At 47.3% G+C, this 18,147-nt stretch overlaps 1 protein-coding gene across 1 annotated transcript in view; it reads left to right on the forward strand.

Annotated features, from left to right (window-relative positions):
- Window positions 1-18,147, forward strand: part of Fanca (FA complementation group A) — a 55,978-nt gene that overhangs the window by 11,226 nt on the left and 26,605 nt on the right. The window contains exons 10-21 of the mRNA XM_041649572.1: window positions 134-197; window positions 701-813; window positions 1,221-1,297; window positions 1,633-1,774; window positions 2,106-2,239; window positions 6,378-6,488; window positions 8,438-8,533; window positions 8,617-8,676; window positions 10,983-11,071; window positions 12,399-12,459; window positions 12,540-12,589; window positions 16,386-16,462. Coding sequence (XP_041505506.1) covers window positions 134-197; window positions 701-813; window positions 1,221-1,297; window positions 1,633-1,774; window positions 2,106-2,239; window positions 6,378-6,488; window positions 8,438-8,533; window positions 8,617-8,676; window positions 10,983-11,071; window positions 12,399-12,459; window positions 12,540-12,589; window positions 16,386-16,462 — 1,074 coding nt within the window. The remainder of the gene's footprint in view (window positions 1-133; window positions 198-700; window positions 814-1,220; window positions 1,298-1,632; window positions 1,775-2,105; window positions 2,240-6,377; window positions 6,489-8,437; window positions 8,534-8,616; window positions 8,677-10,982; window positions 11,072-12,398; window positions 12,460-12,539; window positions 12,590-16,385; window positions 16,463-18,147) is intronic.

Here is an 18,147-nt window from a genome sequence, read left to right on the forward strand (position 1 = left end):
AGTGTCATCCGAGGAGATTCTGGACCTTCAGAGACCCATGGCAGAAATTGGTCTGCTGACCAAGAGTGCTCTGGGTGACACAGGACAGGCCATGGGGCTGATGCTTGTTTTCTGTCCTGTGCTTTGTTGTCAGTTGCACTTGATACCCTGGACGCTGGTCCACAGGTGACGTCGGCTTACCAGGCAGCGAGGGGCTGGTATGTCTGCGAGACCTGCTATTGTTCATATGAACTGTATGCTTGCTTCCCTGGGAAGCATGGCTTCTTAAACGCGGCAACGGTAGCAGTAGCCAACTGGGTACTATCTGCCAGTTAACGGCTTTGGGGGAGATTGTTGCCGAAGCACCGGGAGGTCTGTCTAGCCTTCTCTGAGATCCTGTTTAACCTCCAGATATCTAGGGTGTGGGATCCTTCAGCCCCTCTTTTCTGTCATGTGCCCTGTGTGACCCCCCTTCCACGTGTCTGTCTTCAGCTTTGGTATGCAGCACCAACCTTCCTAATCTGTATCTAATCGCCTGCTTCTGGACTCTTGACACCCTCAGATAATTCTCCTCTCTCTTGTTGAAACTACATGTCCCTGCGTTCATTTGCCACCTGTGGCCGTGTGGCCTGGCGGAGAAAGTGCCTCCCTGGCTTGAAGGCAGGTGCTCCAGGCGAGGGGCCATGCTTTCCTCCTTGGGCACCCCTCGTGCTCTTTGTAGGTTGAGTGCATACTCTGGACATGCGTGCTGTGGTGTGATCGGAGCGGATTCTCACAAGAGGTTCTTCAGCCACACTCTAACGCAGATTCTGACTCACAGGCCCGTGCTGAAAGGTAGTCGCCATGCTGCGCTGCAGCCCCCGCACACTCGGGGTCTCTTCCCTATACTTTGGGGAAACTCTGATAGACATACCAGTGATCCTTAGGCAGATTTGTGGCTCTGAGCCCTGTGGGTTAAATAGAGCACTTTGAGACTCTTGGAGATAATGACAGTTTACCCTAGAGCCCAACAGCCTTGTTTTCTGGAACCAAAATTCCTCTGACACTGAAGGGTTACCTCAGTTAACAAAGGAAATGACAGTGTCTGCAGTAGTTGGGAAAGAAATTAAAGCAGGGTTGTCTTTTCACGTTGGAAAAAACTTCCTTTTTTCATTTTATTTCACATTTTGAAAAATGGGTTTTTGTTTGGTTGCTTTTTTTCCGTAGTGAACTCTGACTTGAAGTTTGTCTTTCCTGTGCAGTGTCTGATGCCATTCAAATGCAGAAGGAGTGGAGCTTTGCAAAGACTTGTCAGGAGCTCACCACTCTGTACTGCAGGGTGAGTGTGGGGTCCGCTCCCTGCATGGGGATTTCAGGTTTAAGACGAGATCAGACTGGTTCCTGTGAACACTGCCCCTGTGAGGAGGTTCAGGAGTACCCAGCAGGCACAACTGTCCTGTCAGGATTGCGGTTCAGGATTAGGAGGCTGACCTTGTCCTTGGGCAGATGAGGATGCTTCCAGCCAGTGGGGACCACTACAGAGAGGGGAAATATGGCGGCCACTGTTGAGGCTCCTCCCCAGTCTGCACTTCTCCGGTGCTGGAGTGGATGGGCTTGAGAGAGTGAGCAGAGGGGCTGGTTGCCTGTTTGAAGGAGTTAGGGCTGTTATTTCAGGTCTTGGTGATGCTGGGTCCAGGGGAGTCAGTTGGCCGTTTGCAGGAAGTCCTGGAGACGCAGGAGGTGAACTGGCAGTATGTGCTCTCCTGTCTGTCTACACTGGTTGTCTGCTTTCCCGAGGCACAGCAGCTTCTTAAAGGTACGTGTTTCTGGGAGCCCCATGGTGCCTTGAGCACACGTATGTGTTATCTGCGTGCTCATGTCTGCTGAATCCCAATGAGTAGAGGCTTAACACATTAGTGATGCCCTTCACTTACTTAGGACTTAATAGAACCTTGTCTGTCTGTCCGTCTGTCTGTCGATGTTAGTGCTACTTCTGTGAGTCTGAGGCAGTTTGTACTCAGCATGGGCTTGACTGGCCATCTAAAGCTCGTGTTTGGGTGTGTACATCCTCCCAGCTCAGATAGTCGAATTTTGTGAGTGGGCTGAGCTGCCCTCACCTGCCTTCTGACGATGTTATAATCTCGCAGACTGGGTGGCCTCTTTGATGGCCCATGCCTTTGAGAGCTACCATCTGGACAGCATGGTCACCGCATTCCTGGTTGTGCGTCAGGCTACTCTGGAAGGCCCCTTTGTGTTTCCATCCTACGCAGACTGGTTCAAGGTGAGTCACTGGGGATGTGGGTCATGACAAACTGATGTTCCAGAGGGCTCAGGGGAGGGCTCTTGGCGTCCCGTGCTGTGTTCTCTGTGATAGAGGGGTCAGTTTGGCGAGCTTGGTCAAGACAGACCCTAGAAGTTTTCTCCTGTGCTCTGCTCACAGCCCAGAGGCTCTGCGTTCGTCCTGGAGGAATCCCCTGTTTGCTGGACTCCCTTTTTCTGAAACTTTCTAAGATGGGAAACTGAAGTAATAAGGGGCGGCGGCGGGGCTGCGTCCCCAACACCCGAGCCGCCTGCCCGGCTAGCTTATGCCCCGAAATAATTACACGGACACTGTATTCTTTTAATCACTGCTTGGCCCATTCTCTTCTAGGCTAATTCTCACATATTAATTTAGCCCATTTCTAATCATCTGTGTGTAGCACCCCAAGGTGCGCTTACCGGGGAGATTCTAGCCTATGTCCATCCTGGGTCGGAGCTTCATGCTGGGAGCGGGGCATGACGTCTGCTCCCGAGAGGACAGCGGTCGAGTCTGAGCTCACTTCCTCTTCCTCCCAGCGTTCTGTTCTGTTTACTCCTCCCACCTATCCTCTAACCAATAAAATGGGCCAGGGCAGTTCCTTTATTAGCCAATGACCTTCCTCCATCAGGAAACTGTTCAGCAGAGTAGAAGCAGTGGCTGTTTCTTTGTGCCTCTTTCTCCTGTGAAAGTTCTGAGACATGTGCCTCTTCCTTGCGTGACCTCCATCCCCCCCTTCTGCTTTTGTCTGCACTGTGCTCCTGAGCCTGAGAGCGATCAGTCTTACCTTGGGAGGACTTTGAAAGTACGGATCTCGGGTCATCCCAGGCCTGCTGAGTCTGTGCTCCCAAGGTAAAGTCTGGAGTGAGATCCTTGGCCAGCTGGTATGAGTACAGGTTTAGGCCGGGGTGTGGTGTGAGTGTGTGTGTGTGTGTGTGTGTGTGTGTAAGAGTCCAGATGCTTTCCAACCATGGGTTCCAGGAATCAAACTCAGGTTGTCAACTTTTTGCACAGCAAACACTTAGCTGCTAAGGCATCTTGCCAGCCCTAAATTAACCATTTGTTTATTTAATTATTATTATCTATTAGCAAATAGTAATAATTATTATTATTTTGAGACAAGGTCTCTCTGTAACTTTGCCTAGCCTGGAGCTCACTATATAGAACAGACTAACCTCAAACTCTCAGAGATCTGTCTATGCCTCCTGAGTGCTGGGATTAAAGGCATGTTTAAATTAATTTCATTTCTGTGTGTGTGTGTGTGTGTGTGTGTGTGTGTGTGTGTGTGTGAGAGAGAGAGAGAGAGAGAGAGAGAGAGAGAGAGAGAGAGAGAGAGAAACCTTTGCCATGGTGTGTGCATGCATGGAGGTTCAGATCATGGCTCTCAGGGGGTCTCTGCCACTTTTGAGGCAGTTAGACCTGGGAGGGTGGAGCCTGAAAATGGAGTGGAGTGAAGTCTTAATGCAATAGCTAACTTACTCAGCGTTAGACAGTTTATACCCTGAGTGTTAAGTCACGGGAGTAAGGCTCTATGTAACCACAAGGACAAGCTGCAAAACATGGACAAGGCGAAAACATGTTTTTCCCTAGAAGCATATAAACAGATAACAAATGCCAGTTGTAATGACTTATTAAAGTAAGTCCACTCTTGTCTGCTCTGCCTGGGAGGACATGAGTGCACATTGCAAGAACAACTCCGTGCTGTTGAAGGAACTAGGGTTGCAAAGGTTCTTGTCTTGTTTTCTTGTAAGCCCTTGCAGTTCCCACGTGAGTCCATTCTTTTTTGCGGGGGATGGGAGGGGAAGGTTTTCGAGACAGGATTTCTCTGTAGTTTTGAAGCCTGCTCTGTAGCTTTGGAGTCTGTCTTGGAGCTCGCTTTGTAGACCATGCTTGCCTCAAACTCTCAGAGATTCACCTGCCTTTGCCTCCTGAGTGCTGGGATTAAAGCCTTAGTCTTGGCTCAGTCATTAAAGGCTAGGGTCACAACCGAATCCATTCTCGGACTGAGGGCCGACGCTTTCCTGCCACATTGTGTGATCTGAGAGTTGAACTCAGGTTGTCAGTCTTGTGTACAAATGCTCTTACCCACTGAGCCATGTCACCTGTCCTGATCTGTTGTTTTTTAAGTTGGTGTCAGCCATGTTGCTTGGCTCTTAATCTATCTATCTATCTATATATATATTTAAAACTACCAATGTGGGACTGGAGAAATGGCTCATCCATTAAGAATGCTGGGTGCTCTTCCAGAGGTCCCGAGTTCAAGTCCCAGCACCCACATAGTAGCTCATAATCTGTAATGGGAGCTGATGCCATTCTGATGTGTAGACATGCATACAAAGCACCCATATACATAAATATTTTTTTAAAAAAAGAATTAATGTAAGTCACGGTGTGATGGCATTTGTCTTTAATCACAGCACCCAAGTGACAGAGGTAGATGAATCTCTTGAGTTTGAGGCTACCTAGTGAATTCCAGGTTAGCCAGGTGTGAGACTTTGTCACACATATACACCAAAAAACAAAACAAACCCCCAACAAAACCCTATTAATGTTGTGTATGTATTTGGTTGCTGACATTGTCTTTGTACCATGCAGCCCCTGGCCCATTAAGCTTTTGAGTCTGGATCCAGGGCTGTTGAGCTGCTTCCCTTGCCTCTGCAGACCGTGTATGTCTCTGAGCTGCTTCCCGTGCCTTTGCAGACCGTCTGTCTCTGAGCTGCTTTTCCTGGCTTCAGAAACTAGCATGGCATTATCAGCAATTCCCTTTCTTGTGGAATGGTGTCTAGTTTTGTTGTTCGGGTTTTTTTTGTTTTATTTTTCAAGACAGGGTTTCTCCGTGGCTGTCTTGGAACTCACTCTGTAGACCAGGCTGGCCTTGAACTCAGAGATCCACCTGCCTCTGCCTACCAAGTGCCGGGATTAAAGGCTAAAGGCGTGTACCGCCACCACCATCTGGCTGAATGGTGCTTAGTGTCTGCAGTCTAACATGAAAAAGAATTGTCTGATCTTGACAACATGTATGCTTCCCCAAAACCATTGCAAGGCTTCATTCAGTTCACTTGCTGTTCAATGTTTGGTCCCAAACATGCATCACACATGGCCAGCATAGCAGGAGTTTGTGTGGTTTAGGGGAGGTTGGCAGTTCTCACATGTGGACATTCTCTTTGCAAGCTCTTGTATGACAAACTCAGCATGGTGATTGTCTTAAAGTCTCTGCTCCCTCACCATGTGCCTCAGCCCTATCCCATTACAGCATCTATAGTAGCGGGGCTGCCTCCGGCTCGACCCTTGTTCTGTGACTCAGTATCTTTGGTCAGGGTCAGGAGGCAGCACTTTGGACCTTTTCCTTGGCTGCCTATCATGTAATGACATTTCTGATTTTGGTGAGTTTGGAGATGGAGATTAATGTGTTCAGCAGAGTCTCAGCTGATGAAACGAACATATTTGTTGAGAGCCTTAGCCTGGTGGACAGACTGTGCTTCTGATAGCTACAGGGTTCCAATCTTACTATTTTTGTTTGTTTTTCTGTTTCTTTTGTTAACTGTTTTTGGGACAGGATCTCACGCAACCCAGGCTGGCCTCAAACTCACTATATCGTTGAGGATAAACTTCACCTTTTCTCCTTCCTCCTCCACCTCCAGAGTGCTGGAGTCCAGGCTTGCACCACCTCACCTGTTTCTCTAAGGGTTGCTGGGGATTGAACTCGGGCACTGTGCATGCTTGAGAAACGCTCCACCTACTGAGCCAGCTCTATCTGTACCTCTCTCTTGTTCTCATTGTTTGCTGTCTTGAGACAGGGTCTCATTATTAGTACAGTCTGGCCTGGAACTCACTGTGTATTCCAGTAACAATCCTCCTGTCTCAGCCTCCAGAGTTCTGGAATTAGAGACCCGAGCCCCCACATTCTGTCCAGAGATACTATTATTATTTCCACAGCAGTCATAGCTTTTCCTCTGATAAACTTGGCCATCTGGCACAGTTTTAAGTCTGAACCAAAGTTACTTTTCTTTTTCAGCAGCAGTCTTCTGTTTGGGGCAACCATAGCTACGGAACTCTTTTTAGACAGCACAGCCCACAGGGTGGGCACCTACTGAGCAGTACCTGATGTGATCTCTTTCTGCAGGAATCCTTTGGGAGCTCACTTGGCTACCACAGCTGCAGCAAGAAGGCCCTGGTTTTCCTCTTCAAGTTCCTGTCTGACCTTGTGCCCTGGGAACCCCCTCGGTACATGCAGGTAAGGAGTCAGCAGCTGCATCCTGAGGCGTTCTGCTCATGGTGTCTTATATGCAAAGGTCACCCAGCTTCCTGAAGATCACCCTGAGCCAGGACTGGTTTCTGCCCTCCAACAAACAGTTCATTGATCATTCAATGCCCGGCATTGGTGTGCAGTGAACCAGCACAGGTACCTAGTAGCACCCACACATCCTCCTCAGGAGAAGCAAGTTGTATTCAATCAGTGTGCAATAAAGTACCTGCCTCATAGGCTCTCAGAAGGATGAGCAGGTCCAAGGGGGTCTGGAAAGATGTTTGGGGAAGTGAGTGTTCTGTTTTTACTTTAATAGACTGATAAGGCTTTATGGCATTTGAATTTCTGGGTCCTGGACAGATGGCTTAGCAGTTAAGAACACTCACTGTCCTTCCAGAAGACCTGGGTTCAATTCCTAGCACCCACATAGCTGCTCACAACTGGCTATAACTCCAGTTCCTAGGGGATCTAATGCTCCCTTCTGGCTTTTGCAGGCACCAGGCACACACATGATGGGCTGACATACGTGCAGACAAAGCAGCCAAACTATTAAGTTTACTTAAAAAAAAAAAAAGTCTGGATAGAGAGATCTCCAAACTTACAATGATCATTTCCTTCAGATTTTTGTTTTGTTTTTTCAAAAGGCTTTGTGTAAGTCCACTGTTGGAGTACTTGTAACAAGTTGTGGTGGTGGCCACTATAATCCCAGCATTTGGGAGGCACAAGTAAGGTCACTGTCAATTTGAGGGAGGTTTGCTCAACAGAGGTTCTGGGACAACCAGGACTACTTTGTGAGACACTGTCTCGCAACAAGAAGAGAAACAAATCTTGAAGCCAGGATAGTGGCACAGTCCTGTAGACACAGCATTTGGGAGGCTAAGGCAGGAGAATTATAAGTTCTAGTCCAGGCCAGTTGGGGCCCCAAAGCAAGACCCTGTCTCAGTTTCCCAAAAAGTCTGAAGCTAGGCACAGTGGTTATATAAGTCTTAGCACTCCAGAGTCTGGGCAGGAGACTCCAGGAACCCAGGAGCTCAAATCCATCCTGAGGAACAGTGAAGTACTGTCTCAATGGAGAAAGGAAGGAAGATTTTTTTCTTTTTATCAGCTATCTCCATTCCCCCACTTATCTGGGGGCTGGGTACCGGAAGCTCTCTTGCTGTTTTCACTAAGAAGTTTGATTTGCATTCCAAACTGAACGGGGATATGTGAGCCAAGGGAAGGACAGACTCCAGTCATCCTGGGGAACTAGAACTGAACCTGTCCGCTTGCCCTGAATCTAGACCCCTGTCTTTCTTGTGCACTGTTGTTTGTGGCCAAGCTAACCATTTTTAAGACCGGCATGTGCCAGTATAGATAGTACCCTGCTGTTGAAGTATCTGTCCTGAGCTCCTCCGAGTCTCCCAGCCTCCAGCCCTGAGAAGTGAGAAGTCTGGACACTGAGAGCCTTTCCTCCTACTCTCTGAGTCTAACCAAAGATACAAGGAACGTGAAGTCATTTGTGCAGACCTGCAAGCAAATTCTAGCTGTGTCTCCTCTTCTTTCCTGCCTTTTGAACTTGCAGGTTGTTGTTGAGCATGGCAGCCTGGCTCTCCCTGGACTCAGGTTCTTTAAACCTGGCACCTGTGGTCAGTTTAATTTTCTCCCTGGTAGGAAGGGCAGCCTTCTCCTGTGGGTTTGTTTGAGACAGAGTATCACTGTATACCTCTAACTAGCCTTGAACTTGACATGATCTTTGCCATTGCCTGCTGAGTGCTGGGATCGCAGGTGTGTTATCCTTACCACACCCATCTTCTTGTGGGTTTTGGTTTCAAAAAATTATATGTCTTGTGCCTGCTAGCAGACATCTCTTATTGTCGCGGTATTCATTGTCGTGTGTTGCTAATGTCCCGGTGAGAAGCTCTAGGATATCCTGACATTGCTGCACTGTGTTCTCGTAGGTGCATATTTTCCACCCACCGCTGGTCCCGAGCAAGTACCACTCCCTCCTTACAGACTACATCTCGTTGGCCAAGACGAGGCTTGTTGACCTCAAGGCAAGTCTGCCCACTGCTCTAGCCCTGCCCGGGAGTACCCAGTGTGTGTCTTTGTGGTCACATGTTGTTTTTCCCCTTTGAAGGTTTCCGTAGAGAACCTGGGACTCTATGAGGATTTGTCCTCCTCTGGGGACGTTGCTGAGGTAATGTGTACCAGGCTTTTGCTTTTAGGCACCAACTAGTTCCCAGATCATGACACAGAGATCCATCATAATTTTTGAATGCTCGGGCTAGCTTAGGCTCATTTCTGGCAACTCTTTTAACTTAAATTAGCCTGTTTCTCTTTATCTACCTTTGGACTCTGGGATTTTTCCTTTTCTTTCCTTCTGTATATTTTTCTTTCATTTCTTCTTATGTCTGCTGCCTGGCTGGCCTTGGGCATCTCCCTCATTCTCTCCTCTCTTTTTCTTCTCCTCTGTCGTTCCTTTCAAGCCTTCATTTCTCCTATTCTCTCTGCTTGCCAGCTCCACCCATCCTTTCTCTGCCTAGGCCCGTTCAGCTCTTTATTAGATCAATCAGGTGCCTTAGGCAGGCAAGGTGAAACAAAGGCAGCATAAACAGATGTAACACACCTTTACACAGTTTAAATAATATTCTGAAGCATAAACAAATGTTTATCTTTGCCTAGTTAGAATAATATTCCACAGCTAGGCAGTGGTGACTCATATCTTTAATCCCAGCACTAGGGAGGCAGAGGCAGGCAGATCTCTGTTAGTTTGAGGTCAGCCTGGTCTATAGAGTAAGTGCCAGGACAGGCTCCAAAGCTACACAGAGAAACCCTGTCTCAAAAAAAAAAAAAAAAAAAAAAAAAAAACCAAAAATTTCCACCACAGTAATGAGTGTTGGTTGACCCACAGTCTTTGGTTCGCTTGTCTTTTTTTTTTTTTTTTTTTTTTTTTTTTTTTTTGGTTTTTCGAGACAGGGTTTCTCTGTGGTTTTGGAGCCTGTCCTGGAACTAGCTCTTGTAGACCAGGCTGGTCTCGAACTCACAAAGATCCGCCTGCCTCTGCCTCCCAAGTGCTGGGATTAAAGGCGTGCGCCACCACCGCCCGGCGGTTCGCTTGTCTTTTGACTTGAGTGATTTGGCCTCCAGAATCCTCTACCTGGTTCATCTCCAGTGAAGCTGGGTTGCCTGTTTTCCTGAAAGTGTTTTGTCTCTACTGTCCCTTTGTAGACAACACCAGCAGAGGAGAGTGTCCATGTTCAAAGACAGGCCTGGGCTACAGTGGATTCTCCTCAGGATTTTTTTTTTTTTAAAGATTTATTATGTATACAGTGTTCTGCCTGCGTGTATGCCTGCACACCAGAAGAGGGCACCAGACCTCATTACAGACGGTTGTGAGCCACCATGCGGTTGCTGGGAACTGAACTCAGGACCTCTAGAAGAACAGATCAGCCTGTGCTCTTAACCTCTAAACCATCTCCCCAGCCCTTTCCTGAGGGTTTTTTAGTTTATGTGGGTTTTCACTAATCTTATTTATCTAATTTTTATTCGTGTGTGTGCAGCTGAGCATGCTTTAGAGGATAACTTGAAGGAACTGGCTCTCTCTTCACCTAGCAGGTCCCAAGGACTGAGCGTAGTTTGGCAGCTTGGTGGCAAGCACCTTACCTACTGCACCACCTTGCTGGCCCATTTTTATTTTTTATAACATTGTCAGAGGGATGGGGTGTGCATGAGTGTGTGCAGAGGTCAGAGGGCAACTTGTAGAATGTTTTCTCCTTCATGCGGATTCAGGGTCTCTAGGATTCACAGGCCTGTGTGGCAGACGTCACCCACTGAGTCATTTTGCCTCTCTCTGTTTTTCCCGCCAGTCCCTATTTTCTTTCTTTCTTTTTTTTTTTTTTTTTTTTTTTTTTTTTTTGGTTTTTTGAGACAGGGTTTCTCTGTAGCTTTGGAGCCTGTCCTGGAACTTGCTCTTGTAGACCAGGTTGGCCTCGAACTCACCGAGCTCCTCCTGCTTTTGTGTCCTGAGATTAAAGTGCTGGGACCACTACCCAGCCATCCCCATTTTCTTTGTGACAGGCTGGCTCTAAACTCTTTCAGACTCTGTGTACTTGGATCACAGACATTTGCCACCACACCTATCTTTGACTTTTCATAAATTTTTTGGAATCTCAAAGTGAAGTCTCTGCTGTGGCCCACCTCAAAGCTTTCTGCCCTCTCCTCCCCTGGAAGAGCAGCAGAGGGAGGTAGAGAAACGGTTCGTCCTAGACAGAGGGGTTAGGGAAGTGGCCCTGGCTTCCAGAGCTGAGCTGACCCCAGGGTCCATGTGAGCACCAACATCAGGACCTGGTGTTCGAGACTGCTCCAGGTTGTACAGTCCCATCTCACTTATTACCTCTGAAATGTCCAGAAACTCTTGCCAGCAAGGGGCAGCAGTTTGGTGCCGAGCTGGTATGCTTGCTTCCAAGTCTTCATTCTTTCTCATTCCCTCCCTGTATGAACTAGCCTCAGAGACAAGCGATGCAGGATGTTGAAAAGGCCATCATGGTGTTTGAACAGACAGGGAAGATCCCAATGCCTGTCCTGGAGGCCAGGTAGGAAGCGGCTGCCTTGTAGAACACCTGCTGGCTACGGCATGTCCAGACATGGCCGCGATGCCATTAGCATGCTGGGGCTCCTGAGCCTGTCTGACCTGGATCACAGGATCACATGGGGATGGGGTGTGCTGTTCTGACACAGACAGGAGTCAGTGTGGATGCTGTGTCAAAGGGGAGGTCTCGGGGCAGCCTAGAACGAGGGTGGGTCTGTGTCATCTTTTTGTTTCGAGACAGAGTTTCATTGAGCAGCCTTGGCTGTTCTGAAACTCTCCGTGTAGACCAGGCTGGCTGCGAACTCGCTGCCTGCCTCTGTCTCTTGGGTGCTAAGGTTAATCTCATGTTCCACCATGTTCACCTCTGTGACAGCATACGGCACCCTCAGTCTCTGAAAAGAGCAATAGATGGCACCTCTCTGAAGCTGTGTGGGAATGAAGGATTACTGACCCAGAGTTTAGCAACAGATTTTTAGTTAGTGCTTCCGAGGTGACCAATGTGGAGCCATGCTAGGGAATTGAGTAGCTTTATTGAATTCTTTGTGGTTCCTGAACATCTATCAACGTTGGTGAATTGAACCCAGCTTATGGAGTTTTGAGATCACTTCCAAGCAGAAAGCTCATGGTGGCCTCATTGCAACCCCTCATAGCCTGAGATTAACCTGGGTTCCATGGCCAGCCCTGGGGAGAGTAAACATGGTCTGGATCTCATGGACCATAGGCTCATTAGTATCTCAGTGTGCCTTTGTGAGAAACATCTTAGAACTTAAAAACATGATCAAACCCGGCACTTGGGAAGCATAGGTAAGCAGAGCTCTGCAAGTTTCAGGCCAGCCAGAGATACACAGTGAGATGCCGCCTTAAAAGCAAAACAAAACCTGCATGATGAATATGAGTGTCCGGTCTGGCCTGGTGTCACCCACCTGTGATCTCCACACCTGAGGGATGGGGGCAGGTAGAACAGGAGTTTGGGATTTGCCACATAGTGAGATTGAGGCCAACTAGGGCTGCCTCAGACTCTGTCTTTAAAAAACGAAATGAAAGAAAACAAAAATGAGGCCGGGCGGTGGTGGTGGCGGCGAACACCTTTAATCCCAGAGACAGGCGAATCCCTGTGAGTTCGAGGCTAGCCTGGTGTACAAGAGCTAGTTCCAGGACAGCTAAGACTGTTACACAGGGAAACTCTGTCTCCAAAAAAACCAACAAAACAAAACAAAAAAAAAAATGAAAGCCGTGAAATGAGCACTGCCTCCTGGGCTGTGAGTGGCCTGGTGGGAGACGCCTCTCTCCTGCGCTCCCTCGTTATCATGTTTCTGCCTTTCTGTCCGCAGCATATTCAGGAGGTCCTACTACCTGTCGCGCTTCCTCCCAGCCCTGCTCACGCCGAGAGTGGTGAGTGTATGCTCCTCTCCTATGCACACTCTGTGAGATGTGTTCCCTGCCAGCTGCTCACATGACTGCCGTTTCCACAGCTCCCAGAGGTTCCTGATTCCCGGGCAGCCTTTATCGAGACTCTGAGGAGGTGAGCGAGAGCTTGCGCCAAGGCTGCTCCAGTGGGTTTGCCTTGTTTTAATTTTTCCCAATGGGTTTGGGTAGGGCAAAGAATTTGAGTTCTTTTGTAGATAAATTTACTGCACGTATGTTTTATTCATAAGATATTGACTCCAGGTAGGCGGTAGTGCCACACGCCCTTGATCCCAGCACTCAGGTAGAGGCAGATGGATCTCTGAGTTTGAGGCTAGTCTAATATACAGAGCAAGTTCCAAGATAGCCAGGACTACACATCAAAACCCTGTCTCAAAAAACCAACCAACTAAAACAAAACAAATAAAAAAATCCCTGAGATTCTTTTTTATTTATGTATTATCATCTTTCTTTATTTATTTGAAATAAGGTCTCACCAAGTAGCTCTGGAACCCAGACATGCCTGTCTCTGCCCCGAGTGCTGGGATTAAACCATGTGCCATTACAATGGCATTTATCTATTTGCTTGTTCAGGGTTTATTTGAAACGGGGTTACTTTGTAACATGGCTGTCCTGACACTCTGTAGACCACAGTGACCTCGAACTCAGAGATCTGTATGTCTCTGATTAAAGGTGTGCACCACCACCACCCAGCCTGACCTTTATTTATCTATTCTTTTTATTTTTTAAAAATAATTTATGTAATTTTTTTTATGTGCTTTGGTGTGAAGGTGTCAGATCCCTGGAACTGGAGTTACAGACAGTTGTGAGCTGTCATGTGGGTGCTGGGAGTTGAACCCCGGTCCTGTGGAAGCGCAGCCAGTGCTCTTAACCTCTGAGCCATCTCTCCAGCCCCCGGCTTTTACTTTTTATATAAAGTATCTCATATGCTTGCTGCCCTTTACTCCACAGTGTTTCCTGAGCCTTAGGAAATGTAGAGCCAGAGCTGGAGAGATGGCTCAGAGGTTAAGAGCACTGGCTGCTCTTCCAGGGGTCCTGAGTTCAGTTCCCAGCAACCAATGCTAGCTCACAATCTATAATGAGATTTGGTGCCAGAACACTATATACATAATAAATAAATAAATAAATAAATAAATAAAAATAAATCTTTTTTAAAAAAAGAATATGCAGAGCCAGAAAATAAGGTAAAGGGCTGTGAGGCGCGATCAGTTATACTCTGTAATCAAGTTACTGCCACAGTCCACCTAAGACACAACAGGTCCTGTCCGCAGGGGGTCATGGGCGTATTCCTTTCTGCTGAACTGCTGGTTATTGATAGTTTCTGGAAGATGGAGAACATTGTCTCCAGCTGTGCACCCACTGCTGAGCCCACAAAGCTCTGAGGGAATGCTGGATAAGCTCAGCGGGTCCCAAAACTCTACAAACAGACGTAGCAGGAGGAAGGGAGTTATAGGTAGGATGATAGGGAGATGTTGAGCTGGGGTGAGAACAGTCAGGGTACATTATGTATGTGTGTGAGTTTGTCAAATAACAAGTTTAAATAATGGAAAACATTTCAAATACATAGAAAAACAGAGGTCACTTTAAAACGCTTAATTAAATAGTATACGTGATTATTTACTTCATTTGGCCATATACTAAAGTTGGAGTGGTACAGGAAGGTACCACTTTATTTTGCCTCTGTGGAAGGATAACACGCGAATGTATAAGGTTCTATATTTTTACCAAAGCCCACAAGCCACCCTTCTGTTGCTGTCTTTTGAGACAGTCTCATGTAGCCCACACTTGTTAAACAGCTAAGTTTGAACTCCTGATTCTCCTGCTTCTACCTCTGAGTGCAGAGATTACAGGTTTGCACTGCTATACCTGGTTTTATTTATTCGTTTTGAGACAGGTCTTACTAAGTAGCCTAGGCTGACATCCCTACCTCTGCCTCCTAAGGGCTGGAGTTACCAGCATGTGCTGCCCTGTCTGGCTTGAACTGAATTTAATGTAGCTAATATAGAAAATGGGCTCTATGTCTCTCTGTAGTTCTCTTTATGTACCTTGGCAGCTTTTAGCACCTTGTAGAATGAATTGGGTAACTTCCTTCCGTTTGCTGGACTATTTGTTGAATCGGAGATTCTACTCTGCTGAAGTTCGGCAGAGTGTGCTGAAAACATGTCTGCTGGCGTTTACATGGTATCTCCCTCCCTCCCTCTCTCTCTCCTCCCTTTCTTCCTTCTTCTCTCTCTTCCTCCCTCCTCCCTCTTTCCCTCCCTCCCTCCCTTTCTTCCTCTCTCTCTCTCTCTCCCTCCCTCCCTTTCTTCTCTCTTTCCTCTCTCTTCTCTTCCGCCCTCCCTCCCTCCCTTTCTTCCTCTCTCTCTTTCTCCCTCCCTCCCTTTCTTCTCTCTTTCCTCTCTCTCTCCCTCTTCTCTCCCGCCCTCCCTCCCTCCCTTTCTTCCTCTCTTTCTCTTTCTCCCTCCCTCCCTTTCTTCCTCTCTCTCTCCCTCTTCTCTATCTCCGTCCCTTCCTTTTTTCTTTTCTTCCTTCCTTTCTCCCTCCCTCTCTCCTTCCCTCCCTCCATCTCTTCCTCCCTTCCTTCCTCTCTCCTTCCCTCCCTTCCCCACCCCTTCTCTGTCTCCCTCCTTCCTTCCCTTCCTCTCTCTCTCTCTGTCCCTCCCTCCCTTTCAGGGTGCATGTAACTTTTATTTCAGGCTGTGCCTAGAGGCGCATCTGATCCTGGGTAGCAGAGGCCAGCCAGTCTCCTCTGAGTTTAAGGATAACGTAGTCTGAATAACAGGTTCCAGGTTAGCCAGGGCTACACAGTGAAGCATTTTCTCATCAAAACAAAACAACCAAAATATTTTCTATTTCATCTAGTTGTTTTATATTCTTTTTTTCTTGTGGTACTAGGGATAGAACCCAGGGCCCTGCACACACCAGGCAACTGCACTTCTCGTCCTGTCTGAGCCTCATTCACGACAGTATGTTTTCATAGCAAGGTAGAGGTGCCCAGGGGAACTGGGTCTGCCTGTGTGTTTGCGGTGGCATTGGCAACAGCTGCCTGGCAGCACGGCCAGAACTGACGCCTTCCCAGACATCCTGCCGTGTAACACACAGCTCTGCAATGACACTAGCAATGTGTTCGGAAGAGTTCAGCACAAATATTCTTGTGTGCTGTCTGAAACTGGCAAAATTCAGGCTGGAGGCTGTGCTCCAAAGTAAAAACCCAGCCGGCAAGCCAGAATCATTATTAGAGAGGCAAGCTGGAGATGGAGCATAGAGACTAATTTTAAAATTAGCACTGGGTATTTATTACTAATACATGACATGGTATAAAAGTAGGTACCACTTGAATCTATATATATACTTTTAGAATCATAAATGTGATTTGATTTCTTCTAAAACTAATAAATAGCTAGATGTGTACCTCTTTGATAAAGTGTTTGCCTAGTGGGTTTAATATCCAGCACTGAAAAAAAGGAATAAAATACAAAACAATATAATATATACTGGTGATACTGTGCACACTCTTAAGCCCAGCTCTTGGGAGGCAGAAGCTGGTGAATCTCAGTGAGTTCCAGGACAGCCAGAGATACACAGAGAAACCCTGCTTTGAAAAACCAAAACCAGCTACATGATGGTGGCAGCAGACGCTTTTAATCCTAGCACCTGGGAGGCAGAGGCAGGTGGATCTCTGTGAGTTTGAGGCCAGCCTGGTCTGCAGAGAGAGTTCCTGGATAGGCTCCAAAGCTACAGAAAAACCCTGTCTCAAAAAACTAGGAAAAAAAAAAAAGAAAAAAGAAAAACCAAAACAAACAAAGCAAAACAATATACAGTGGCGTAATGGCTTTGGAATTAGGACCCTAAATGCTCATAATTGATGTGGACATTGCTTTCTTTTTACCTAGAGCAAATAAGATTCCCTCATCGTTATACGATGCCTACTGCCAAGCCTGTGCCACCGCTGAGGAGAAGCAGCCTGAAGGTAAGGCTCTTGGTCACCTTCTGTTCCTGTGCTTTCCGTTTCTGTGATGTATCTGTCACCAGCACCTGTGTCGGCATCCTCGGTGGTCAGGGTTTACTCTCCCCGGTGCAGGAGGCCTGTGACACTGCCTGACCGTGGCACCTGGGTACCAAACAATGTGTTAGCGACTCCCGGTTATTGTCCTGGAGGCCTTGACAGTTAGCACCTTCCTACCTCCTGGGCAGTACAAGGTAGAAACCTGCTTCTGTGCTTGGTATCTTTTCACATGTAGCTCAAGGCCCGCAGCGTAGTGCGGTCAGGAACGATTATTTTCTATCTGGACTATTTGGTTTGGAGCGGGTTGCAGGGTTTTTTCTTGTTTTGTTTTTGTTTTTTTTTAATTTTATTTTGTGTGTGTGGGTGTTCTTGCCTGTGTGTGTGTCTGTATCGTGTGTTCCCCTGGTGTCGGTAGAGGACAGAAGAGGGGTCAGGTCTCCTAGAACTGGAGTTGCTGACTGTTGTGAGTCACCATGTAGGTTCTAGGAATCAAACCCAGCCGCTGCCCTCTGAACCACTGAGCCATCTGACCAAGGCTGGGGATCTTTGTGCCTATGAGAACAGTGGTAGATCTCGTTGGCTCTGGGAAGCTGTAATCAGTGAGCCGCTGTCCCTGCAGTGTGTGGCTAGCATGCTCTATCTGCCCCATTCTTCAGTGCCGTGTGTCTCTGGCAGCTAGCGTGATCTTCAGTGCCGTGTGTCTCTAGCATGATAACAGTGGGAGGAGCATCAGCAGAAGCTGCTGTTGTTTTTGTCTTCAGATTTTCAATTATTTATTAATTACTTAAACAGGGTCTCTTGTATTCTTGGCTTAGGCTTGAACTCTGTGTAGCTGAGAATGACCTTGAGCTTTTGAGCCTCGGCCTCCACCTCCCAAGTCCTGAGATTACAGGCTCGTACAACCATATCCAGTTTTATGTGTAGTAGTGGCATCGGACCCAGGACTTTGTGTTCGTTGGGCAAGCATTCTACCTACCGAATAACTGGATAATCACAAGTGCTGTTTACATTTTTTATTAATCTATATCAATTATACAAAATAACTGGGTTTCATTGTGGCTTTCTTATACATACTTTGATAATGTATCACTCCTAATTACTGTCCTGTCCACCCCCTCCATTGGTCCCCTTCTTCTTTTTACTCTAATGCAATATCTAAAGATATTTGTCTTTTCAAATTACATTTATTGGTGTGTGATGGGGGGGCTTGTGGCTATGGCTTTGCGTGTCCCAGGCACAAAGGACCACTTATGGGTTCTTTCTTTCTGCCTCTCTTGTGAGCCCCTGAGTTCAAATTTGGGTTATGAGGCTTGGCAGCAGGACCGTTACCACTGAGCCGGTCTCTGTTTTGTTTTTAAGGCAGAGTCCAGTGGAGCCTACGCTGCCCTTGAGGGTGCCCTTGGTCCTGAATGCTAAGATTATAGGCAAGTGCTACAGCGGGTTATTTGTCTGTCTGAGCTTGGCTCCTTTTGATTAGCATAGTGATCTCCGGTTCCATCCACTTTCTTGCAAATGACAAGATTTTATTCATTATAGACAAAAGCTCTATTGTTTCTTTATTCATCCCTCCGTTGATGACTATCTGCACTGACCCATAGTTTGCTACTGTGAGTGCCACAGGAGAACAATGGGCGCTTACTGCTTTGGGT

The sequence above is a fragment of the Microtus oregoni genome, unplaced genomic scaffold (genome assembly GCF_018167655.1).
Source record: "Microtus oregoni isolate MIOR12 unplaced genomic scaffold, Mior012 000004F_ref0000308, whole genome shotgun sequence".
Lineage (NCBI taxonomy): Eukaryota > Metazoa > Chordata > Mammalia > Rodentia > Cricetidae > Microtus > Microtus oregoni.